The sequence below is a fragment of the Ochotona curzoniae genome, unplaced genomic scaffold (assembly GCF_017591425.1).
Source record: "Ochotona curzoniae isolate NIBS_2020 unplaced genomic scaffold, NIBS_Ocur_1.0 contig_2321, whole genome shotgun sequence".
Lineage (NCBI taxonomy): Eukaryota > Metazoa > Chordata > Mammalia > Lagomorpha > Ochotonidae > Ochotona > Ochotona curzoniae.
Window position 1 is genome coordinate 12,213,460 of NW_024465421.1, and position 25,906 is coordinate 12,239,365.

At 52.6% G+C, this 25,906-nt stretch overlaps 2 protein-coding genes across 2 annotated transcripts in view; both read left to right on the top strand.

The window, feature by feature from the left end:
- The first annotated feature begins 108 nt into the window (after positions 1-108).
- On the top strand, positions 109-16,667 carry EARS2 (glutamyl-tRNA synthetase 2, mitochondrial). Its single transcript, XM_040973202.1, has 9 exons — positions 109-235; positions 2,256-2,411; positions 4,442-4,631; positions 6,910-7,382; positions 8,614-8,722; positions 11,080-11,233; positions 11,337-11,467; positions 13,172-13,307; positions 13,565-16,667. Exons 1-9 carry the CDS (start codon positions 109-111, stop codon positions 13,646-13,648), a joined length of 1,560 nt encoding a protein of 519 aa, XP_040829136.1. The 3' UTR covers positions 13,649-16,667.
- A 5,939-nt stretch (positions 16,668-22,606) lies between these two features.
- GGA2 (golgi associated, gamma adaptin ear containing, ARF binding protein 2) overlaps positions 22,607-25,906 on the top strand; it is a 29,146-nt gene continuing 25,846 nt past the window's right edge. The window contains exon 1 of the mRNA XM_040973205.1: positions 22,607-22,724. Coding sequence (XP_040829139.1) covers positions 22,625-22,724 — 100 coding nt within the window. The 5' untranslated portion in view covers positions 22,607-22,624. The remainder of the gene's footprint in view (positions 22,725-25,906) is intronic.

Here is a 25,906-nt window from a genome sequence, read left to right on the forward strand (position 1 = left end):
TGGGGCTGAGGGCTGCTGTGGCGGAGGCGGATTGGCTGTGAAGGACTTCCCCGGACGTGACGCAGGGCGCACACACAGACACACATGGCGGCGCACATTAGACCCCACATGGCGGCGTTCTCGAAGAGGCTGTTGCGGCCCCCGGCTTGGGGCCGCCCTGTGGGACGGCGCGAGGGCAGCCTGGGCACCGATGCCGGGTCTGCGGTGCGAGTGCGGTTTGCCCCTAGTCCCACAGGTAACGGTGGTGGGATGAGGCTTACCGTCGTGTCCCCGCCCCCCTGGACGTTGGCGAGCCGGTCTCTTCCGGGGTTGTCAGGCCAGTGGGGCGTCGCGACGAACGCCCCGAAGCGTCCACCCCTCGAGACGGAGGGTCGGGTGACAGTGATCAGAAGGCGGTGTGAAGTGAGAACCAAGGGACAGGAAGGAGGCCGCTGCATGAAGCTTCCGGAGGAGCCTGCCATGCAGAATGGCGGCTCCCGCGATTGGTGCTGCAGGCAGCCAGGCAGCCAGAGGAGGCGTGGGGAAGCCCGAGAAGAGACACAGAGAAAAATCTTATTCTTTTTTCTCCTTAAGACTTGCTTGTTTTTATTACAAAGACAGATTTAGAGAGATACAGATCTTCCATCCGCTGGTTCACTCCCCAAGCGGTACTAATGGCCAGAGCTGATCTGATCCAAAGCCAGGAGGTTCTTCCAGGTCTCCCGCACGGGTGCAGGATCCCAGGACTTTGGCCCGTCTTCCACTGCTTTCCCAGACCACAAGCAGGGAGCTGGATGGGAAGTGGAGGAGCCGGAATTTGAACTAGCACCCAAATGGAAATGCTGACATACCTACAGGTGGGGGGTTAGCCTGTTGAACCACGGAGTTGGCCGCAAAGAGAGAACTTCTATTCATTGGTCCACTTCCCCACGTGGCTACTAAGGGTTAAGGCTGGCCCTGGATTCCAGCAGGTCATCTGGTTCTCCCACAAGGGTGGCAGGGGCCCAAGCAGTGCATCAACAGGGGAGCTGCATCAAAAATGCAGTTAGGTAGTACTTGAATCGCCATGCAAAGAAAATTTCCAAAGTAAACAATGTACGACCATTTCTTTCTCAGAACTCAACCACTTATTCCATGAGCGTGCTGTGAATTTCTGTGTTTGTGCTCAGGGTTCTGTACTTGGCTGTGAACTGGCCCCAGGTTGTGCAGGTTGCTTGGAGGCATCTTTCCGCAGGATGCCGAGGCCTGGGACTGTCTGGATTCTGATGTCTGTCACTGCCACATCCTAGAAGTGCATCTTGAGCCACCAATTACTTCATTTTTTCTGAACTTCAGTTTGACAGCGCCAGTAGGTTTGGGCTGACGCAGCTGAGCAGCTACTGAGCAAGATGTGACACACTTAGAAAGTCCATTTAGGCAGCAGTTAATCTTCTTTCTTGAAACTCTGCGGAACCAAGGTCGTGGGGCTCCTCCGCTGAGGTTTGTGGCGGCCCTGCCTGTAGCTAACTGAAGGTCACCTGCGTCATCAGGGTTGCAGCGGGAGGTAATGGTCCCAAAAGGGTTTACTCCACCCCAGGCTGCCTCCTGCATGTGCAATGGCAAATGAACTAATCTGTAGAGCCTGGCCTCCGGGAACTGGATGAAGGAAGGTAGAATAAGGGGGCAGGGAATGCCTGCCTTTGGGAAAACAGTTTAGTTTTCCTCTTCATTCAAGAATGATGGAAGAGCAAATATCGAATGAGGTTTCAGCTTGGGTGGAGAGACTTCTAGGTTGTGTCTCTAAGCTCCAGGCTTAAATACACCTGTCATTTTGCGTTCATGTTGGAAGCCAGCCCTCAGGGTTGCAAAGATCCAAGAAGGTAGAATTCAAAACGTGTGACGAAGCTATACAGGCCATACAGTGTACATGCAAAACGTGACTTTACAGCATTTCAAGCTGGTAGTTTTGTCTCCCCAGAGAAGATTGATTTTTTCCCGAGTTAAATGCTTGGCAGATGTTCGGCTCCTTTGCCTTGGGTTGAAAACTTGGCCTTGAGATAGATGTCGGAGTAGAGTGAAAGGGGGCAGGTGGAAAGAATTGGAGCCCTTTTCGACAAGCTCAGTCTGAAACCCAGCAGGCTGAGGAACCAAATCCCAACTTTGATTTTGTGACAGTTTGGCTGTGTGGGTGTTGGCCATCTTGTGCTTTCCAAGTGGCTGTGATGTTTTTGTCGCTGGTAGTGGCCCTGTGAGTGCTGACTTCCCGACTGGGCTGAGCTCCTGTCTCCCTCCTCCAGGCTTCCTGCACCTGGGCGGGCTCCGCACAGCACTGTACAACTACATCTTCGCCAAGAAGCACCAGGGCCGTTTCATCCTGAGGCTGGAGGACACCGACCAGACCCGCCTCGTGCCCGGGGCAGCTGACAACATCGAGGCCATGCTCGAGTGGGCAGGTGAGCCCAGCAGGGGAAAGGCACCTTGACTATGGAAGGGGCAAGGTGCTGGGGCAGGAGGCTGGATGTCTTCCCGGGGGCACAGGGTGGAGGATGAGGATTTCTGGGAAGAATTAAATACTTCTAGGCTGGGATGGAAGGTGCCATCCTGAAGATTCCTGCCCTGATCTCAGAGTGTCTGGTCTGTGCCCTGCAGTGCCCAGGAAGTGAAGGAGGTGGTAGATAAATTGGCTCACCCCTAAGCTCCCTTCCCGTGTGGGAATGCATCCAGCCCATTTAGTCTTTGGAGTTCAAAGATAGGCCAAAGATCCAAACTTTTGTTTTGTTTTGTTTTGTTTTGTTTTGTGTGTTGTTTTGTTGAAGAATATTCAGTCCTGGGTCAGATTTTTTTTTTTTAAGTAATGGGTTTGTTTTCTTTCTTTTTAAAAGAGATTTATTTTCATTGGAACAGTTGATTTATATAGAGAAAGGGAAAGATCTTCCATCTGGTGATTCATTCCCCAGTTGGCTGCAACGGCCAGAGCTGAACTCAAGCAGGAGACAGGGGTTTCTTTAGGGTCTCCCACACAGGTGCAGTGTCCCAAGGCCTTGAGTCATCTTCTGCTGCTTTCCCAGGCCACAAGCAGGGAGCTGAATGGGAAGTGGAGCAGCCAGGACACAAACCTGTGGCCATATGTGATGTTGGCACTACAGGTTGCTACACCATTACACTGGCTGCAATATATGTAATATTATATAATATATATATTATATATATTATGTGGTGATGTGTATATCACTGTAGGAGCCAAGCTTGATGTGTACAATGTCTCCATTTGATCTTTTTTGTGGGAAGTTTGATTTTGAGGATAGCTAGATCAGGGCGAACAAACCCGTAGACTCCTGTAGAGACAGGTGTGTCCACTAAAGGTCAAAATGCCAAGAATGTCCTGAACTGTGTATTTCAACCCAAGCGAATGCTTTCCTAGGTTCCTGGTCCCTGAGGGCCACCTGCAGTGTCACTGCCGTCTTCTGCTCTGGAAGGTGTTGGCAGGCACTCTGCTGAGGTTCCTCGAGTGAGAGGAATCTTTTTAACAAGGCTCACTCACTGTGATCTGGGTGCTGGGCACACTGAGTTAAAGAGCTAGCTCCCAGTGGGAAGGTGGAGATAGGCCGGTTCCTTCTCAGTGGGCTGGCAACATTGTGGACAGAAGGAACCAGGTCAGGACAGTGCGTTTTAGGTTGACTAGGCTCTTCTGAAGAGGTCATGTTGGAGCAGAGACTCACGTGAAGTTAAAAGAAGAAAAATTTCTCAGAAGAGCACATAACACATGATGCTGTTGACACAAACTGTGTGGGCCTCCAGGTGGGTAGCAGAGACCGCAAGTCCTTGAGCCTTCACTTGTCCCCCTAGGTGTACCTCAGCTAGAAACTGGAATCAGAAGCAGGACTAGGTCTGGAACCAAAACTGTTATGTGGGCATACCACATTTGGTTTAGCCATACACCAGTGGATGGGCCTTCAGGTCGTCTTGCTTTGGGGTTGAGGAGTAAGGCTACCACACACCTTGGTGTGCCTGTTCTCATGTGGGCATCAGGTTTCAGGTCTCCTAGGGGAGTGGCTGTGCAGCCCTTGGCCACCCCAGCAGGTTACTCCGTCAAAGACACTTGTTTCAGGATAAGTCAGAAAGTATATGTGCTCCAACCCTTTTCTCTGTGACAGAGGAATTTGAATGTGTTATTAACCCCAGCCAAAATGTGCTGAGTACTTGGCATGTGCCAGGCAAGAAGCCAAGTTCCCCCGTGGCTTGAGGATGAGTTAGGAGGAAGGCGCCTACTCGCGGCTGGCCCAGGGAGAGGCTGACCAGAGAGGTGTGTGCACCTGCTGTCACTTTCCCAGAGCGCTCACCCTCCCTGTGCTTTATTGTGAACCTCGGAAATGGCTCTGGCCTCGCGGTGCAGGAGTCAGAGAGGTTTAAATGGACAGTAATCGAGTGCCTGGGAATGCATGCTAGCCAGCTGTTATGTGTTGCTTCTCCATGTGTGTTACAGGCATCCCCCCCGATGAGAGCCCCCGCCGGGGCGGTCCTGCTGGGCCGTACCAGCAGTCCCAGCGCCTGGCACTGTACGCCCAGGCCACCGAGGCGCTGCTGGAGACTGGAGCTGCCTACCGCTGCTTCTGCTCGCCCCAGCGCCTGGAGCTGCTGAAGAAGGAGGCCTTGCGGAACCACCAGACACCCCGGTGAGCATGCTGGCCATCTGGGTCACCCAGTGCTGCTGTGTCACACATAAGTCACCACGTCACCTCATGCTTTTGCTGCCACCTGATTCCCTGGGTTATTCTGCTGACCTTGCAGAATCCTTCCGCTCAGGCTGCCTCTCAAAGCGGTCCTCAAATTCTTGGCCAGGTGTGTAGTTATCTCAAGGCCAGGATCTGCTTCCGTCTATGAGTGGTCTCGGGTCCTGTCCCTGCAGGCCTGGACAGAGGTGTTCCTAGTCCCTGAACCTCTCCATAAGTGGCTCACAGCATGGCTGCTGACTGCCCTCATGCCTCACGGTGGGCTGGAGAGAGAGAAACTGGAGTGCACCAGATAGTGGCTCCCTTTTATTTTCATTTTTTAGAAAGGTTGCTTATTTTTATTTGAAAGGAAGACTTAAAGAGAGAGATCTTCCATCCTCTGGCTCACTCCACAGATGGCTACAGCAGCAGAGCTGGACTGATTTGAAACCAAGAGCCTGGAGCTTCTTCTGGGTCTCCCACTCATGTGCACAGGCCCAAGGACTTGAGTCATCCTCTGCTGCTTTCCCAGGCCATGAGCAAGGAGCTGGATGGGAAGTGGAGCAGCCAGGACTTAAATCTATACCCATATGGGATGCCAGAACTACAGATAGAGGCGTAACCTACTATACCTGCGTTCTGACCATGTTGTGTTGTTTACAAGGCAGTCACTAGGTACAACTTGCTCTCAGAGGGGACAGAGTCATCAGGAGGTGGAAGTCAGAGGGCTGTGTCCCAGGCCTGCCTGTGTGTCCCAGGCAGGACCACAGAAAGCCGTTGAGGTCACTGATACCGTATTGCTCTGTGCCGTAGGATATCTCTGCTCACTTGACCGTGGCCGCTTGGCTTGCTCTAGGCATGTGTAGTGGTAGAATTGGTGTCCTGACATTTCAGTTCCTGACCAAGCAGCCGTTTGGACAGGTGCTTGCATGACCTGCACTCCTGCATTGCTTTGATTATTATTATAAATGATCTCTCTGTCCATGGTGTGGTCATTTTTTACAAACACTTTGAGCACTTTGCTGTGACAAGGACTAACCTTACAAGCTTTCCATCTGCCTCTGCCTCGGTACGTGTAATTGAATACTCGTGAAAAATAACAAGCCAGAACTCATTTTCTAACATGCAGACTAATCGCCTGGGTCTGGAGCTAACCTGCAGGTTGCAGGGTGGAGCCTGGTCCTCTGTGTTGCTAGTGGCCCCTTGCAAGGGCTGACGCTGGGTGTGCTCAGACCACACTCAAGCAGCCAGGAGCGAAGCCACACAGATGTTCCTCTTCCCATTCCGTGGCTCCTGGAGGTGGGTGATTCCAGGAGGAGACCAGCAGAGCTCCTCTCTGCCTGTCCCTGGCTCTCTTGCTTCTGCTCCCTGAGCCACAAGTCGCTGTGGCATGGCCCAGCATGCCACTTCCCTCCCTGCACCATCACACATGTGTCAGCATCGGAGGAGGACACACAGGAGAAATTAGAAACTTCCGGAGATTTGCTTCCTGGAGCCCTCTCTTGCCTGTGTTTGAAGAGAAAACTCCTTTCTCTATACTTTGTGTGTGTGTGTGTTTAAGATCTATTTATTTTTAGTGCAAAGTCAGATATACAGAGAGGAGGAGAGACAGAGAGGAAGATCATCCATCCAGTGATTCGCTCCCCAAGTGACCGCAATGGCCAGAGGTGAGCTGATCCAAAGCCAGGAGCCAGGAGCCTCTTCCAGGTCTCCCACATGGGTGCAGGGTCCCAAGGCTTTAGGCTGTCATCGACTGCTTTCCCAGGCCACAAGCAGGGATCTGGATGGGAAGTAGGGCCACTAGGATTAGAACCAGTGCCCTTATGGGATCCAGGCACGTTCAAGATGAGGACTTTAGCCACTAGGCCACCACGCTGGGCATTTGCCTATACTTGGACCCTCGCTTACCACTAGCTGGATGGGTGCCTGGGCACAAGTCTAATCTGGACTGGTCGCTGGCCCAGGGCAAGTGGATTATCCTGTACCATGGATCAACCCCTCCGGCCAAGCCTTTCATCACTTTCTCACTAGTAAGGAGGTAGGACTGGGCTGATAGGCAGACAGGCACCTGTTCATGCCATGCTGTGTGTTACATTGCTTAGATTTCACACATGGCCTTATTCTCTGTATTCCAGCCTTGGGAAACCGCTCATGGAGATGAGCGATTGCCTGTGTGTAGCTGTGAGACGAGGGTGGGACTCAATGTCCTTAGCTGCACTCTAGCTGATCTGCTTCCTGGCAGGTACGACAATCGCTGCCGGGACTTGAGCCAGAACCAGGTGGCCCAGAAGCTGACCAAGAACCCCACTCCTGCCATCCGCTTCCGCCTGGAAGAGGAGGTGCCTGCCTTCGAGGACCTGGTGTATGGCTGGACTCGGCATGAAGTGGCCAGCGTGGAGGGAGACCCGGTCATCCTGAAGAGTGACGGCTTCCCCACGTACCACTTGGCCTGCGTGGTAGATGACCATCACATGGGCATCAGCCATGTGCTACGGGGCTCCGAGTGGCTCGTGTCCACCTCCAAGCACCTGCTGCTCTACCGGGCCCTGGGCTGGCAGCCTCCTCGCTTTGCCCATCTGCCCCTGCTGCTCAACAGAAATGGCAGCAAGCTGTCCAAGAGACAGGGGGACATCTTCCTGGAACACTTTGCGGCTGTGGGCTTCCTACCCGAGGCCCTGCTTGACATCATCACCAACTGTGGCTCAGGGTTCGCGGGTAATGCCCCTGCCTGGGTGGTTGCAGGTGCAGGAGGTGTAGCATCTTATAGCCAGGGCTTTGGTTTAGGGAGCCCAGATCGGTAATTCCAGTCTAGCTGTGCAGTCTTGGCAAGTTCTTTATTCAGCATGTGCTGGTGGAGCCCAGGGCAGGGTTAAGTGCTAAGCCTCTGAAGTGAACACAGCCAGGCCAGAAAGCCTTGGAGACTCTACTGCATTGTCTGTACAGTGAGGAAAAGCGACCACTTCACTGGCTTCCGTTAGGGTTCTCTGCAGCTGCCACTGTGGAGCCTGCCACTCATACACCCCAAGATTGTCAACGTTGGCGTCTAGTTTATTCTTAGCCAAGTATTATCTTTGGGCCAAGATGAGAGAGCCCAGACTCAAAGAAACACCAGCTGGGATTACCTCCTGTGGCAGGGGTCTCTGACATTGGGACGTAGGCTGCTCTCATTGTGTGGAACCCTGCAGGCTGCCTCCACAATAGGTGCTTGCTATCATCACTACAAAACAATTGTGGGGTTTCATGGGGTTGAGTGACTTGCCAGAAGCACTCAGAGCCTGGGGACCTTGCCTGATCATCATGCCTGCCATCGGCATTGGTTGGAGCTGCCAGTCGTGGGAAGCAGCTTGCAGCATGCTGGTTCCTGAGCAGGGCTGAGCATTGGGAATAACACATACTCACCCAAGTACTACCCAGAGCTCGTAGAATCAGCACCTGGGTTACACCTGGCAATGGGCACCCTAACCCAACCCCAACAGCTCTTACCTTTTCTGTTGGGACCTGGCTTGACTTAATTGTTTCCAGACTTTCCCCCCCTACTCAGCAACAGAACCTCTTCTGAGAATGAAAGTTCATCTGGGCCCTTGATGTAGACAGGAGCAAGTGTAGTAGTTCGGTCGGAATGGAACAGGGTGCCCTTGACACCCTGGATGTTGGCCTTGACATCCACCGGGAACATGGGAGCTTCTCACAAGGCTGCGGCCAGACTGCCCACACATGCGTGACAGGCAGAACTTTCTCTGGCAGCCTGGGGACACCTTTTAGCAGGGCCTTTTTGACCTCCAAAGCCTTTGCTTTGACTTCTGCTTTGGGAAGGGCAAGAGCTTCCTCCTTCGCCTTGGGCACCACCTCGGTGAAAAACCACTTTTATAAAATCTGTTGGATGGATACTGGCCTGTGTCTGAAGGGAAGGCAGGAAGCTTAAAGGCTCGGGTGCTTTCCCTTGCAGAGAACCAGATGGGCAGGACCCTGCCGGAGCTGATAGCACAGTTTGACCTGAGCCGGGTCAGCTGCCACTCGGCCCTGCTGGACCTGGAGAAGCTCCCAGAATTCAACAGGTGAGTGAGGAGCATGGAAGTCCCCGGGGAAAAGAGCTGCTTGGTTAGGATGCAGTCCTGGGGCAGAGCATAAGCAGGCTCTTGAGTCACGTGCACCTGACCTTGACTTTGTCTAATGCTGAGTGACAACGAGTCAATCACCTAACTTGTGAAAGTCTCTGTTTTCTCCTCTCTGAAATGGGCCTGGGCAGGCATGCAGTTTTGCACCCATGTGGGAGACCAGAACAGAGTTCCCACCCCGACTGTGTGTGTTTTGGGGTATTCATTCATTGGCCCTTCAGGCCCATGAGGTCAGCTGTATAATTCTGAGGTTTTTTACACAAAAGGAAGTCACGACGTGGGGAAGATAAATTAGCAAACTCAAGTGTGTGCAGTAAGTGGTGTGCGTCTTTTTGCATGGGGTGTTCAGTAGTGGGTGTAGTGCCTCAGGAGAGAATCCTGGCAGCCCCGCTTTCCGTCCAGCTTCCTGCTTGTGGCTTTGTGCCGTCCTCAACTGCTCTTCCAGGATACAAACAGGGAGCTGGATGAAAAGCAGGATCACTGGGACAGGAAGCAGCTGCCTGTATGGGTTCCTGGCGAGTTCAAGGCGAGGACTTTAGCCGCTAGGCTACCATACTGGGCCCTCTCCTGCATTTCTGTTTTGTGTGAAGGGTTTTTAAGAGATTTTTTTTAAGGATTAATTTTTAAAATCTGAGCTATGGAGAGAGGGAGAGAAACAGAGATCTTCCATCTGCTGATTCACTCCCTGGATGGCTGCAATGACCAAACTTGGGCCTGTCTGAAACCAAGAGTCAGGAGTTTTCTTCTGGGTCTCCCATGTGGGTGCAGAGGTTCAAGGCTTTGGACCATCCTCTGGTTCCTTTCCAGACTTTCAGCAAGAAGCTGGATCAGAAGTAGAGCAGCTGGGACTTAAACCGACACCCGTATGGCCTGCCAGCATTGCCAACAGAGTTAGCATGCTAGACCGGTGCACCAGCCCGCCCCTGCTAAGATTTATTATTTGAAAGGCAGAGTTAGAGAGGAGGAGAGTCAGGATGATCTTCCATCTGCTGGTTCATTCAAATGGTTCCAGTGGTGAGAGCCGGCCTGGTCCAAAGATGGAGCCAGAAGCTTTTTCTAGGTCTGCTACAAGGGTGCAGAGCTCAAGCACTTGGACCATCTTTTGCTTTCCCAGGCACTTAAGCAGAGAGCTGGATTGGAAGTGGAGCAGCCAGAAGTTGAACTAACACTGATATGGAATGCAGGTGCATTATACCACAGCACACACTGGCCTTGATGCCCCAGGTTTAATGCAGGCAAAACTGTTATCTTCCGATATTTCTGTCACCCAGGCAGTTTGACATTTTAGTAATAGTGGTTGTCGTGGTTGTGGTTGTACCAATAGTGGTGGAAATAGGAGTGATACCCACCATTTATTTAGCACTTACTATGTCACTAGACCTGACTTGGAAACATAGCCATGAGGTCTTTGGGTTTACTCCCTCCTGCTATCCCATCTTAATACTAAGGAGGTCCTAGAAAGTCTCAGCACCACTTTCACACATTTTTAATGCCTTTTTAAAATAAGCAATTGCTACGTTGACATGTTTTGGCCAGTCTGAGTTCCAGGCAACTTCCAGAGTGTTATGTGTCCATGTGCAGTCAGTCCATAGCGCGTCTTCAGCTGTGGGATGTTGCGCTCATGCAGGCCTTGCTCCTGGGGCTGTGTGCCCGCTCCCTCATCCTCCTCACAGTCACCCTGTGTGTGAGCTGCTCCTATGGGCCTGCCATCACGACAGGGATTCTCTGCCTCCCAGGAACTGTGGGGCTTCCTGCCAGTGCCTGGCAGGGCAGGCCTCCCACTTGGGGCTGTTCTGTTCCAGAGCTTGTGGATGCCCACACACACCTTGCCATCTGCCTGACTTCTGTGTCTGAGAAAAGGAGCCTAGCCTCTGAGAATGACCCCCAACCCCCACCTGTTCCCTCTCTGCTTCCTCTCCTGGTAGCCAGGGGACAGAGTCTAATGTGAAGGTTCCACTCACAGGCCTTGCTGCTTCCTGAGGAGGACTAGGTAGAACTCTGGAAGAAGAGGATTTGAATGGACAAAGAAACCCAAACTTTTTTTTTTTATATTAAGATTTATTTATTTTTATTGGAAACTCAGATATACAGAGAGGAGGAGAGACAGAGAGGCAGAGAGGAAGAGCTTCCGTCCGATGATTGACTCCCCAAGTGAGCGCAACGGCCGGTGCTGTGCCCATCAGAGGGAGGGCTCACATGATGTGCTGTTCTTCAGTCCCTCCGTCCGCTGCCGCTTCCCTGCAGAGTGACTTGGGGTGAGCTGAGGGTACCAGCTGAGCCCCCGTCTTCTCGCACAGGGTGCACCTGCAGCGCCTGGTGAGCAGTGAGAGCCAGCGGCGACAGCTAGTGGGGAAGCTGCAGGCTCTGGTGGAGGCAGCGTTTGGCAGCCAGCTGCAGGACAGACGTGTGCTTGAGCCGGCCTACTTGGACAGGATTATGCTGCTGAGACAGGTGTGGGTGTGGGTACTCTAGGGGTCAGAGGGAGAAGGTGGGCAGGCACCCCTACTCCTCCCTTCTGGCCCCAGTGTACTGAGCAGCCGCCTCCTTCCCCCAGGGTCACATCTGCCGCCTGCAGGACTTAGTCTCCCCCTCCTACGCCTACCTGTGGACTCGTCCTACCGTGGGCCGAGCACAACTGGGGGCCATCTCAGAGAAGGTAGACACAATCGCCAAGCGGGTTCTGGGGTAAGTACTGCATGCTGAGTTCAGGGGCCCATACCTGCCTCCTTTACCTTGTTCCTCTCTTAGTCTCCTAGAATCTGGTTTTTGGGGTTACGCAAGACATAATGGCTCCAGGCTGTCTTTGGAGAGGGAGCTTAGCCAGCGGCCCAGGTAACAGGTGGTATATTCAATGGCTCCGACACACCTTCACTGCATCCCAGGTCGCCACCTAGCCAGTTAGTTCAGGGGCTTCACTTTGGTCAGGTTGCCAAACATCTTGGAGCTTCCGTTTCCTCATTTGTAAGGTGAAGGGGTACTAATTCCACCTTTTAGCATAGCTCAGTGACAAGGCCAGAAAATGCAGCTGAATTTGGCTAAGAGGTGACCGATTGCTGTGGATTTTACTGAGGCCAGCTTCAGGCAAGCCCCCTCTGTTTAAGATCTCCTTTCTGGCTCTTGCCTTAGCTTTTCCTGTCCCCCTCCACCTTGCTGGCCACTCTGTGCAGAAATGCTCTGGAGGAGACGGGGAGGGCTGGATTCTGCTGTGGGCGGTGAGAAGGAGCATACATGCAGGAGCAAATCGGAGCCACGCAACCTGGACTTCTCTCATGAGGGCTGCAACCCCAGGCTTTGCCCCTGTCTCTGTGGGCCACTGGGATTCAGGCTCTGTCAACAGTGCAGCCAGAGGAGAGAGGAGGAGAGCACATGGGACACTCTGTAATGGTCTCTTTGAAGTATGGCAGGGGCACAGCCTGCCCCTGTGCTGCTGGCCACAGTGCTTTCTGCTCTTCGCTGCCCCTTCCCTAGACAAGCCTGCCCGCAGCCGTCCAGAAGCTGCCTTTCCCATCATTTCCTGGCATTGCCCATCCTTACAGCCTGTGTCTAACCCTTTAAAGATTTATTTATTTTTATTGGAAAGTTGGATATACAGAGAAGAGGAGAGATAGAGAGGAAGTGCTTCCGTCCGATGAATCACTCCCCAAGTGACTGCAATGGCTGGAGCTGTGCCGGTCCGAAGCCAAAAGCCCAAATCCTCTTCTGGGTCTCCCACACAGGTGCAGGGTCCTAAGGCTTTGGGCCGTCCTCGACTGCTTTTGCAGGCCACAAGCAGGGAGCTGGATGGGAAGTGGAGCTGCCAGGATTAGAACCAGTACTCATATGGAATCCTGGCACGTTCAAGGCGAGGACTTTAGCCACTAGGCCGCTAGGCCACCAAACCCCCTACGTTTCTTTTTAAGAGACCCTTGCAAAGCCTTTTAGCTCTCAATGTCACAAATCTTGGCTAATTTTTCAAACTTGATATCAAGATGCAAAATCTAGTCATTCTGCCTGTTTCGCCTGTGTTCAGGCTCTGTACTTAATGCTTTACAAGTTTTTACTCTCCAGAACAGCCCTGAGCTGAACAGATAACTGTTATCTTCTCCACTTTACAGATGAGAAAATTGAGGCATAGAGCTTACACGATGCAGAGGTAGTAATTAGTCAGCCCTGTTCACACAGTGCCCTCTGAGTTCGCTCACTTGTTTGGATGACGTCTGAATTTAGTGCCACGGTTGTCTTGCCTTTCCCAGCATGGCGGCCGGGGGGCAGTTTGTAGGTCTCCACCTACACAAGGTTTGAACCAATGAATGGTTTTGCTGTTCAGATGGCAGCTGATTGAAAGTCAAGTTCTGCCACCAGCGTTCCATCGGCCCCCTGCAGGACCCTTTGAAAGTGCCTCTCTTCTAGGCTTCTGGAAAGATCTGGTGCAAGCTTAACCCAGGAGGCGCTGAGTGGAGAGCTGAGGAAGCTGTCAGAAGGTCTGGAAGGCACCAAGCACAGCAGTGTGATGAAGCTCCTGCGTGTGGCCCTCAGTGGACAGCCGGTGAGTCTGCGTCCACGCAGGGTGCTGAATACCTTGGGTACAGAGCCGACAGAGCGCACCTGTCCCTGCCGTTGACACGTGGGTGTCACAGAGAGGCTCAGAACAGGGACCTGTGCTCATCCATAGGAATTAGAGGCCATTATGGGGCATACTTTGCTTCCCAGGAGTGACGGTAGCAGGCTGGGCTGACGCTGACGCTGCCCTATGTTCCTGGATATTCTGAGGCAATTCAGCATTATTTCTGCTTTTGTTCTTAGCAAGGACCCCCTGTAGCTGAGATGATGATGTCCTTGGGACCTGAGGAAGTCCGGGAGCGAATCCAGAATGTACTCTCCAGCTAGAAGGAGCTGTGTGCCACAGAGGAGGGGCCCTGAGGAGCTCACTGCTGGGATGCTGACTGCGTTTGGGGCAGGAGGAGGGCAGCCTGAGCCCCACCAGGAAGCTTGCTGCAGGAACCAAGAAGAGAAGTGGAATCTTGGGCTGCACGCTTCATGGCTGTCGCTCCAAGGCACTGGGCCAGGGAAGCCCAGATCACCTCACCTCCTTGGCCCTGGGAAGGAAGTCTCTGTGGCTGGGGCTTAACCCTACAGTGCATATTCAAGGTTACAAGTTGGTTCATGCCAGAGTTAGCATCCACAAATCCTCTAGACAACGTGGGCTGCCGGACCAACACACGTTGTCATCCTCATGGTCTGCATGCTCTAAGTGCAAGACGCAGGTGTGCACAGGGCTGACCTCTGCCACTGAGATGGCTCCCGGGACCTGTGGCTGACTGTCCCCTCACTGTGTCCTCATTGGGTCTGTCTGTGCATGTGTTCCTGACTGTTTCCTGTGTTTCCCCGTCTGCCAAGGACCTCGGACAGATTAGATTAGGGGGCCACCACCCAGCAACCTGTGGTATCTTAATCACCTCTTTACGGGCCTGGTCTCCAAACACAGTCTGGGATACTGGTAGTCGGGCTTTGATGGAAGGATTCAGGCTAGGGGCCGGAGGGAGACTCAGATCAGTCCATCACAGTTCCACAGCAGTGTAGACTTCCCAGATCCCAGTTCCAAGGATCAGTCTGGACTGAGTGAAGTAATGGGCTTGTAGCAGGCAGGGCTGACTGGACATCAGTCTCTGGGCAGGTGTAACAGGAGTTTACTCATTCACCAACTATAAGCACTGCTGTCTTAGGATGTGCTTTGTCCTGGGACCTTGGGCACCCAGGGCTCCTCAGCTTTAAAGGTCATTTCTTCCTCTCGATGTGGTCCTGGACTCAGAAACTGTTCGCTGTCCAGCAGTCATGGCCTAGGTGCACAGAGCCGGTAAGAATACATGTGGCCTACTGACTGATGGTCAATAGCTGAAGTTTATTAACAGCATCAGACTTTTTTAAAGACAGGTGATCATGTAGGCATCAGGGAGAGGGGCTTGAGGAATTTACACTTCAACAATAAGAAGAAGTCTCCTAATACACAATTTGTTCATCTAGCAGGTTCCTCTCCTCAGTTTGTCAATTCCTGTTCCCCTGCCTGGGGCGGGAAGTACCTCTCTTTGATGTGTTATCTAAACCTGCGGACTATGGAGTTTCTTGCCTATTCATTTCAGTATTAACTGCTCCCAGGGGCCTTCCCGGCAGAATTGCAAACTAGCTCTGGCTCCACACTGGCAAGGATTCCCAATGTCCTCTCTAATCAGTTGTTTTCCTACAGATCTGGCCAGTTGTCCTCCTTCAGGGAACCTTTACCCTGCTCATCATGTCTTCTGCTTTATTTTTCCTCTTCCTTCCTCCATCACTCCTAAGCTGCAGTTTCTGCCATGAAGTGTTCTTGGGGTCTTGGGTAAATGGGGACAGCTCAAGTGAGCAGAGGATGTTGGCTGGGTACAGGAATCGCTCCCAGGCTTCAGGGCTTTCCCTGGTGGCAACTAATCTCCAGCAATCCCCACCTCCCACTGGTCATACCCTCATGCGCTTCCTTACCATGCTTGGGAGAGTTGACTTGCATAACGAGTAGGCTACTTGGAAAATGATAGATCTTGACTTCTGAGCCTAGCTCATAAACTACCTCATGGCTACCATCTTGTTCTCTCGGATCCCTTACGATGTGGGTGGCCAGCTTGTAGGTGGTGACAGAGCAGGCCTGTGTAATAAGGACTGGAGGACCCTCTAGTCAGCAGCAGCCTTGTCAGTACATCACCATGGCAGCTGATGTTCCGGGCTCAGCCAAGCATCAGATGACTGCATTCCTGCCTGACCTTTTCCTTTGCTGTGACCTCCCTGAGAGACCCTGAGCCTGTTCCACCCAATGAAGCTGGGTGTAAATATTTGTTGTGTTAATCTGCTAGGTTTCGGGATAATTTGTTACCCAGCCACAGGTAACTAACAGACTGTCCTTGCCCGGGTGTAAGAGAGCAGGATTGAAGAGTGGGTTGAGTCTTAGAAAACCCTAGTCTTTGCTTTACAAGGACACTGGACAAAGTTCTTTGATTGCAAACAATAGAAACCAACCCTGCCTCACCAACCCAGTTGACTGGAAAGTTTGAGAAAGCCAAAGATTGAGAAATCTGAAGAACCAGGTCTGGAAAAAGCCAGGAAGCAGGCCCCAGCGCTGAGAGCTGGTCCTGTCCGCGTCCCTCAGCAAGGTCATGAGGACTCTGCTGGGGATTTCTCTGGGTTTTCCCCTTCCCTTCTGGGTGAGCAAGCTGTTAAGATTCAGATTGTAAGGGGAGAGCTGGTGGTTGACTAAGGATGCCTTACTGTGCCTCAGCCCAGTAATGGGATTATATCCAGGGGAGGAGAGGTGATGTCCAAGGAAAACTGGGGGCTTTTTCTAGAAAAGGGGACCATGGACCTCGGGGAAGAGTATAGAATAAGAAAATTTGGGATTTGGCACTCCCATGAGCCTCGGTAGCCACGGGCAAGCATTTCAGGTCGTCTTCTCTTCAAATCCCACAACCCCATGAGAAAGGAGTTTTGTTTGGTGGTAGTTTTATTTTGTTTTTAAATGAAGCCAGGCCAGGATTCAAATTTGGGCCTGTGACTATCCAGAATCCGTGGTCCACTCTTTACTGTCCAGTGGCATCAGAGCTTCTGCTTTGAAGACATGAATAAACATCAGTTACAAAACTGGCTTGTAGTCAGGGAAGAGTGGATATTTTTGATGAAGTGCAGTGCTGAGGCAGGGTGCGTGTTGGCGTGGGACACCTGCCTCCCATACCAGAGTACCTGATACGCTCTCGTGTCTACCTTCCTACTAAAGCAGACCTTGCAGGAGGTTGGTAATGACTCGAGAGTCCCTGTCACCGGATGGGAGACCCAGATGGAGTTCCTTGTTCTTGGTTCATGGCTTGACCCAGTCCCAGCTGTTGTGGGCATTTGAAGATTGAACTAGCTACATGCTGGGTCAATAGGCGCTCTCCCTCTCTCTCTCTTTCTCTCTCTCTCAGATTAATAAGTATTTTTGAAGTGCTAAGTTGATTGTGCAGCGTGCTACAACATGGATAAACCTCAAGGAGATAATGTGAAGTAAAGTATTAGTGACAGGGTACACACTTTAATCTGTTTCTGTGCATTACTCAGAAAGTCCCACCGCTAGAGACAGGAAGCACAAGGCTGGTTTCCAGGGTCTGAGGGAAGGCCTGCTTCCTGTGTAAGGAGTTGAAACTTTTCAGTCTTACAGGATGGGAAGTGTCCTGGAGCTGGAGGGGGTGTGGCCTGCCACAACACAATGATGTATTTGACAACACTGAACTGGTTTCCAAAAAATGGCTCAGCTGGAAAATTTTATATTTGTGTGTATTTTGCCACAATTTTTTTTAAAATACATGAAGTTATTGCTTCTTCCATGGAAATGGACTCGAACAAGCAGCTGTCTTTCTTGAGGCTTCTGCTTAGAATTTCTAGCCATGTTTGATGGGACTTTATGCTCTTTTTTTTGGTAAATATTTATTTACTTTTATGGGAAAAGGCAGACTTACAGAGAGAAAGATATTCCATCCTCTGGTTCACCCCCAAAGTGTCCACAATATTCCGAAGCTGAGCAGTCTGAAGCCAGGAGTCAAGAGCTTCTTGCAGGTCTCCCACGTGAATGCAGGGTCCCAAAGACTTGGGCCATCCTCTACTGCTTTCCCAGGCCATAATTGGAGAGCTGAGTGGGAAGTGATACTGCTGAGAGAAGAACCAGTGTCCATAAAGGATGCTGGCACTTGAAGGTTGAAAATTAGCTTGAATCACTGCACCACCTCCAAAGAAACTACTTTTGATTAAGACTTGAAAGTGAAAAAGGGGTCCGGCGCAGTGGCCTAGTGGCTAAAGTTCTCTCCTTGAATGTGCTAGGATCCCATATGGGCACCAGTTCTAATCCTGGCAGCCCCACTTCCCATCCAGCTCCCTGCTAGAGGCCTGGGAAAGCAATCGAGGACAGCCCAAGCCCTGGGACCTTGCACCCACATGGGAGACCTGGAAGAAGCTCCTGGCTCTTGGCTTCAGATTGGTGCAGCTCTGACTATTGTGGTCACTTGGGCAATGAGTCATCGACGAAGATCTTCCTTCCTATATGTCTGACTTTGCAATAAAAAAGTGAATAAATTAAAAAAAAAGTGAAAAAGTTGGGGAACAGATGGGGTGGTTGAATATGGATAGGATGTATGTTTAATGGGGCCTAAAATTAGATGTTAATCTTTTTGACTTGGGGTAAAATTCTCTACCTGGCCAGGAACCAGGATAATAAGTACTTAGCAACTGAAGACTGTGATTGAAGAGTCCAGTATAGGATGCTGTGCAGGCCTATCAGGGGCCTTTGCAGGCTCTCGGAGCTTTGGGTTGAGTTCTAAGATAGCAGAAAGAGTGTCCAGGTAGTGAGAGCTTTACCAAGTTGGACAGGACTGTGACCCAAGCTGGGAGCTGGGGAAGAGGCTGAGGTGGCTGCTGGGCATACAAGCTGAGGCGACAGCCCAGGAACCCTGCTTTATATCAGGGTGCCATCTGATGCCAGTGGCCAGCTCTCAATTCAAGAGATTGACTATCCCGTCAAACTGGAAGGTCAGGGTAAAGCAGACTGCAGGCTTGGGTAATTATGCATTGGGTGGCGCCAGTCAGAGCTCAGGGTCTCTCCATCTCTGCTGCCCTCAGCAGTACAGCAGTCCCAGGTTGGTTCTGCTCCCAGTCGGCTGCCAGAAGCATTCAGACCCCTCTTCACTCCCTCCTCCTCCAGATCTGGTCGGTGGAGGGTGACTTCCTATGGCTGTCTCCAAAGCAAGAACTCTCCTGTAAGCACCTTCCCTGCCTCAACTTCCCCCTTTCTGATTCCATAGATTGCTGCTGGGAAAGGGTCCCTGAAGGTCGGCCTGACGCAGAGCTCAGCAGATGTGGGGTCTGCTGTTTCTTGACTTGGGGACTGATGGACACCTGGACAAAAGTAAGGACTTGCTCAATGAGTGAAGCCAAGGAGCTGCAGAGCCCCTGGAACATTGTAAGCAGGGATGTGCTATGGCGGTATTCTTGTTGGGGCAGGCCTTGGGTGCAGCAATTGCCCAGGTCCAAGTCCCATCTCTGCTTTCCATCCAGTGTCCTGCCATGTACACCCAGGGAGGTAGCAGGCGATGGCTCATGTACTCGGTACCCTGTCACCATGTTTGCTCAGCATGGCCCTGCAGAGCTGAATGAGGGCTCCCCAGGAAATGATTCAGCCCCAAACCTCAGACCAGGGGTGGTAGAGGGCCTGCCTGTCCCATCTGTAGCGATCGAGGCAAGTTCATTTACCCTGCCTCCTGTTGTGTGACTGTCTAACTCAGGCCTTCAGGACTGGGGGAGGCCTCCAGCAGGACTGCCCATCTTACTCCTACCAGCCCGGTGCTAGTCTCCAGAAACAGCTTCACAGTGGCAGCCCAAGAAGCTGCTCAACCAGCTCACCATGATCCCACCAGGCGGACACATGGAGGTAACGGTGACAGCAATAGTGATGGCTGAACCACATGACCAATGTATTTAGCAGTGCTGAGCCTGACACTTAAACATGAGTAAGATGATGAATTGTACATATATTTTACTGCAGTTTTTTTAAAAAAGAAGAATATTAACCATCAGGGCTGAACAGATCCCACTCATGTCGGTCTGTTCTTCCACACTTGTTCAATCTGTTGATGCATGGTGTTCAGCCACAGCAGCTTTTTCTGGGTTCCTGGGCATGCTGTGTCCAGTCCTGCTGCAGTCCACATGCTCTCTCTAAGACACTGTGTCCTCTCCCACTGGCCCTGTTCTCTGCTCCATTTATCACATCCCCAGGGAGGCCCCTGGGGCCCAGTTAGAGCCCAGTAAGTATTGACTGAAGGCAAGACCGGACGTGCACCTGGTTGGATCTGGTGCTCTGGCTGTGCAGTGAAGCACGCAAGAGCTGGTTGCCCTGAAGCCACCCTACTTCGTGAGAATACTGATTTGCATTGTGGAGGAACTTCGGATGGTTTGTGGTTCTTATTTTTGCAAGTGAGGCACGTGATGTAAATGTGAGTGACAGTGTTTTGCATTTAAAAGGCTGTGCAGACTTAGCACTCGATGCTCATTACTATGTCCGGGGGTTTTCAGCTTTAAAACAGATCTGGGCACAGCGTTGGCGTCCTGGTCTTTCCTTCCAGGCCAGTGTCACTCGAAGCCCTGCCCTCCACCCTTGTCCCAATCTGATGGCCAAAAGGACAGCCCTGCCAAAGGGATGGGGCTAGAGAACGCCTCGTGGCTAAGGCCATACAGTACTGTCTTTATTTATCCATCTGATACATGTTCACTGTGTGTTGGGCCATGGTAGGCTTGAGGGTACAGAGGGATAGGACTGGACATTGATTTTGGGTGCCCAGTCCACAGTTGTCTGTTACCCCTATTTATTATTACTTGCTAAGCCTGTTAAGTGGGCAAGTGTCAGAGCAGCTGAGATGTCATCACCTGGGCCACCTGCAGCCCCCGTGAGAGTGCCCGATCTGAATGCTAGCTTCACTCCAATTCCAGCTTCCTGTTCACATGCGCCACGGGAGGTAGCAGATGATGGTTCAAGTACAGGAGTTCCTGCCACCCACACGGGAGACCTGGGTGGAGCTCCTGGCTCCTGGCTTGGGCCTCACCCACCCTGGGCTGTTGTGGGCATTTGGGGATTGAACTAGTAGGTGGAAGATGTCTCACCGTCAGTCCCTGTCTCTATTTCAAATAAATAATGACATTTTGAAATAGTGAACAGAAACTTGAAGGCTGTGCCTCAGAAAGAGCCTTTTTTTTTTAAGATTTATTTTTATTGGAAAGTACAGAGAAGAGAAGAAACAGAAACGAAAATCTTTAGTGTGCTACGTCACTCACTAGGCAGACGCAACCAGCTGGAACTGAGCTGCAACAGCTGAGCCGATCCGAAGCAGGAAGCCCAGAGTCTCTCAGGTCTCCCATGCAGGTGCAGGGTCCCGAGGCATTGGGCTCTCCTCGACTGCTTTCCCAAGCCACAGGCAGGGAGCTGGATGGGAAGCAGGGCCGCCGAGATTAGAACTGGTTCCCATATGGGATCCTGGCACATGCAAGTTGAGGACTTTAGCTGTTAGACTACTGTACCAGGCCTCCAGAAAGAGCCTGTTACTCCTAGACTATAGTGACAAGTTGGGAAATGGTGAGGCTCAGAACAAACTGATAGGCAGATTTGCTTATCCTTGGACGGGTCAACTAGGGGAACACTCCTTTCATTTGAATTCCATTTTCTTACATAAGCATGTTCCAAGCAATATTTGGGATACAATTAGGCTAGAAATAACATTTATCTGGGATTCTGCTATTTTATTTGCTAAACCTGGCAGCCTAACCCCAAGGTGCTGGGAGGACACAGCATCCAAAAGCATAGAGTGGGAAGAAGAGGTACGAACTCCACATGACTTCCAGCTTCGAGCTGGGCAGGAGGTCCAGGAGTCAGGCTCCGTGCATCGGTATTTTGTGCCTGTTAGGTATTAAATGTTTGCTCTTAGACACTGTCCTGTCTAAGAATTTGGTGAGGCAGGATGCAGACAACATGAAACAGGCAGTGGGAACAGACAGCAGCGTGTATAGGCAGGGGCATGGGGACCCAGAGTGCCCATGGGGTGCCAAGGGTGGCCTCAGGTCAGCTGTGCCCGGTCAGGCCCAGTACTGGTGCTGGTGCTGGGGATACAGGCTTGAGCAGCTCCAGGCCTTTGTATATGCTAATCTCTGCCTACCCTTTCGTAGACCTCAGCTTTATCTTTTCTTTTTTCAGATTTTTCTTGGAAAGGCAGATCAGATTTACAGAGAAAGATCCTCCATCCACTGGTTCACTCCCCAGTCATGCGACGGCTATTGCTGAGCCAATCTGAAGGCAGGAGTTTTTTCTGGGTCTCCCATGCCAGTGCAGGGTCCCAAGGCTTTGGGCCAGGGAGCTGGACAGGAAGTGGAGCAGCTGGGACAGGAAACAGCACCCATTTGGGATCCTGGCGTGAGAAAAATGAGGATTGAGCCATTGCAGTGGGCCCTGTCTTCATTTCTTCATCCAGTGGGCTCCCCATCTTTCTTGGACTGGACCAGGTGTCCTTGTGCATTTGTGCTCACCGACTGGACTGTGGTCCCCTAGACAGGAGCCACATCCATGCTCTCATCTCCCTGTGTCCCCATCTATGAAAGAGAAATGTGTGTGTTAAGTTAATCAATGAATGAACTCCTAGGTTACTAGACAACTCGGGTGCCTGGCAAGAGCCAGGCAGGCAATGTAATGAAAGATTAACTTTGGCTCCACATGGTAGCCTAGTAGCTGAAGTCCTGGCCTTGCATGCGCTGGGATCCTGGTGGCCCACCTTCCCATCCAGCTCCCTGCTTGTGGCTTGGGTAAGCAGTCAAGAATGACCCAAAGCCTTGGGATCCTGAACCCAAGTGGGAGACCTGGAAGAGGCTCCTGGCCCAGCTCAGCTCAGCTCTGGCCGTTGTGGCCGCTCAGAGAGTGAATCATTGAACAGAAGATCTTTTCTGTCTGTCTGTCTTCTCTGTATATCTGACTTTCAAATAAAAGTAAATCTTGTAGGAAAAAAAAAAGATTAACTGTCCGCCGTGCCACCATTTTATTTGGTAGCCCCATTTCCTCCAGGGAAGAGAGGGGGTAAGTTTTGCCAGGTTAGCCTGATGGGATGCAAGGAGACCTGCACTGCACAGGTCGGAGCTGGGGGGCGGAACCCGTTGGTAGGCGTGGTCAATCGCGCCCCCGCCCCGTCACGTGCCGGGCTGCGCCTGCCGCGTCGGCAGCCGGGGAGCGCGCAGGCGGCGGCAGCTGGAAGGCCGGGTACCGGTGCTGGCCGCTGCTGTGGGGCTGGGCTGATGGCGGCGACGGCGGTGGCGGCGGGGACGGGGGCGACGGCGGGGACCGAGTCATCCGGGGGACCCCCGGGGCCGGCGGCGGCGCTGGAGCTGTGGCTCAGTGAGTAGCCTGGGCCGCCCCTCGGCGAGGGTCAGTGCGGCGTGTGAGGCCTCCTTCCCCGCTGCCCGGGGCCTGCCTCCGGCGGGGAAGGCCAGCCAGCGGCCTCGAGCGCAGGATCGCCAGGGCTGCAGACCCGCCGCTGCCCAGCCCCGGCTCCGGCTGCACGGCGGCCGGCGTGTGTTCGCAGGGCTTTGCCCAGCGCTGTGCCCAAGGCCCTCCTCAGGACCCCGGGGTAGCACCGATTGTCCGCCGCGGGTTATCGGGCAGGACACGCAGGCGGTGCACGGACGCTGCTGCCTTTAATGTCATAACAGGCCTTTATTCCTTCTGTGTGTGTTTCTCCCGCCAGACTTCTTAGGTTGGGCTTCCCGGAGCCCTAGGGGATTGGGGTTGGCGTGTTTGTGGCCCCCTTTACCAAGGAGGAATTGAGAGTGGAAAGGGATAAAATGCCCCTCCCCGCTACACGCGCACACTTTGTGTTGGGCTGTGGGAGGGCCTGGGGATGCTGAGACGCCTAACCCAGCCCGGCGATGTCCTTGCTCACCGACTCCGTTTGGACACCAGCAGCAGCTGGTTAACGGGATTGGGGGAGGGGCGACTGTGGTGCTGGGGGTGGGGAGCTGCCGGTCACCGTTGCAGGCTGAGGATGAACAGTTCTGAGGGTGCATTCTGGCCCCAAGGAGTCATCCAGGGTGAAGCCCCGAGAGTGGGGAGTGTGTGGAGAAGAAGGTGCAGGCCTGACTGGGGCAAGGGGGGCTGGCATCCCTCGGGGGTCAGCTACAGGAAGGCGGTTCCTCCCTGTTCTCTTTTGGCGTGGGGGGGGGGGGGCTGTTGGGCCGAATCCAGCCAGGGCAGTGGGATCCGGCAAGCTTGTTAAAGGCGCCGCCTGTAGCCCAGAGGAATTGGTTTTGGAGAGTTGTACTGAGAGGTGATTAAAAGCTCTCTTGGCGGTGTTTACCGGCCGCAGCAGGAGAGCAGGGACGAGTGGTAGGGCTGATTCTTGCTGGAGCTCTGGAGTGGAGTCTGGCGGGCTTCCCGGGTTTCAGGGTCACATAAATGATTGTTAGGGGAGCCTGGGCTGGGAGGAGGAGCCTGCTGTGTGGCTAGCACGGCTGCAGCTGCAGCTGAGAGATGCTCCCCAGGCAGTTTCGGTCAAAGAGGAGGTTTGGGAGTCTCCGGTTGCCTGGCGACACTGTATTCTTAAGATTTATTTATTTGGGAGGCAGATACATCCCATTTGCTATTCACTCCCCAAATATCCACAATAGCCAGGGCTGGCCAGGCTGAAGCCAAAAGTCAGGAACTCCATCCAGGTCTCCCATAGGGGGAGACAGGGCCCACCAACGCTTCGACCTCCCAGTACATTGGCAGGAAGCTGGATCTGAAGTGGAGGAGCCAGGACTTGGACCCCAGCCCCTGTGGAAAGCCCCAGTATTGATGAGCAGATGGGAAGAGCAGAGGAGGAAAAGGGGCTGGCATGGTGGTACAGTATGTTAGACCACTGGTTACAATTCTGTCTTCGCATATTGGAGCCTACCTAGTTCAAGTCCCAGCTGCTCCACTTGTGGTCCAACTCCATGCTGATTTTCCCATGAAAGCAGCAGAAGATGGTCCAAGTGCCTGGATCTTGTCCACCCACATGAGACCTGAGTGGAGTTCTGGGTTCCTAGCCCTATGTGAAGTGAACCTGAGATGGAAGACCTCTGTCTGTCCCTCTTGCTCTGTCATTCTGCCTTTCAAATACATAAAATTGACCTTTTTTTTTTTGTTGTTTAAATTTTTGAGAGTGAGTAGGGAGAAGCTGGAGAGCAGGGAGGTGCAGGTGGGGTGTGGTCGGTACTCTGCTTATGGATGGAGCGTGCTGAGAAGGCACAGCTCTGAGCTTGGGAACCAGCAGGTCACCCGTGAGTTCTCTTGGAGTTGGACCCAGACAGTTGGGAGGCAGTGTGAACGGCTTTGACAGGTCACATGGTAACAGCTCATCCAGAGGGAGGCCAAGAGGAAGTGTCTGGACTGAGGTGGCCCAAGCAGCTCCAGCTTCTTTGGGGGGGATGCTGTCCAAAGTGGCCGGCCCCTCTGGTCTACGAAGGAAGGCTGGAATGTGTATGCCTGTGGGAAGGTGTGCTTGAGTGTGGGAGAGGGGAGAAGGTATGAGGGGGAGTTTGAATATAAAGGAGTTTGCAAGGAGGAAGGATCAGGGGGTCTTCTACCGGGATGTTCCTTGAGGATGATGGTGTTGGTCCTCTGCAGGGGACGTCCAGGTGCTGGAGGAGAAGGAGGCCAGAGCTGGAAGGGCTGCCCCAGGCAGAGGGAAGGCAGTAGTTTTGAGTATTTAGGGAAGGAGATCAAGAGGACTGCACGTGGAAGTGAGCTATCAGTTCCACAGCCCCAGTTGCTGAGCGCTGGGGGCTGAGGCGGAAGTTAGCAGATTGGAAACAACTTGTGAGAGAAACTGGAGTCTCCCTCCCCCAAGTATCGCCCAGCCTCTGCGCCCCTGACCCTGGGAGCCTGCTCATTCACTGCCTCCCCGCCAAGACCACTAGATGCCAGTAATACATCTCCCCTTCCAAATCTTCCTTTTTAAGCTATTTTATATACATTTTAATCAAAACATCAGATTTACAGAGGGAAGGCGAGACAGAAAGATCTTCCATCCACTCACTGGTTGACTCTCCAAATGGCTGCAACAGCCGGAGCTCAGCTGATCCAAAGCCAGCAACCTGGAGCTTCTTCCTGGTCTCCCATGTGGGTGTAGGATCTCAAGGCTTTGGACTGTCCTCGACTGCTTTCCCAGGCCACAAGCAGGGAGCTGGATGGGAAGTGGAGCAGCCGGGACACAAGTGCCTGAGGATTGGTCAAGCCCGGCTCACTGACAGATCTTACCTGAGCACGCAGGGCAGTGGTGTTATTAAGATGAGAACAGAAAGGCTTGGAGTTGTGGAGCATCAGAGGTGTGAGTGCATGTAGCGCCCTTAAAATAGTGCCTGCCAGTGGCAGGGCCAGTCAGTGCTTGCTGTTCTTATCTCTGTTGTAGTTTAAGTGGCTGAGCACTCACTTCTGGTTTAGCCCAGACATCAGGAGAAGGAAAGAAATGAATCCCTGTGGTGGACTGGGCTCGCCCAGGAGCCCACAGTAGGGTGGAGATTCTTGTCCTGTCTTGAATTTGCTGTCTGCCCTGTCCT

What these genes read in the sequence shown, in the direction of transcription:
- EARS2 (XM_040973202.1), top strand. Translation starts at nt 109, where the DNA reads ATGGCGGCGTTCTCGAAGAGGCTGTTGCGGCCCCCGGCTTGGGGCCGC. An exon ending in GTTTGCCCCTAGTCCCACAG is followed by an intron (nt 236 to 2,255) that starts GTAACGGTGGTG and finishes TCCCTCCTCCAG; the next exon opens with GCTTCCTGCACCTGGGCGGG. An exon ending in GGCCATGCTCGAGTGGGCAG is followed by an intron (nt 2,412 to 4,441) that starts GTGAGCCCAGCA and finishes TGTGTGTTACAG; the next exon opens with GCATCCCCCCCGATGAGAGC.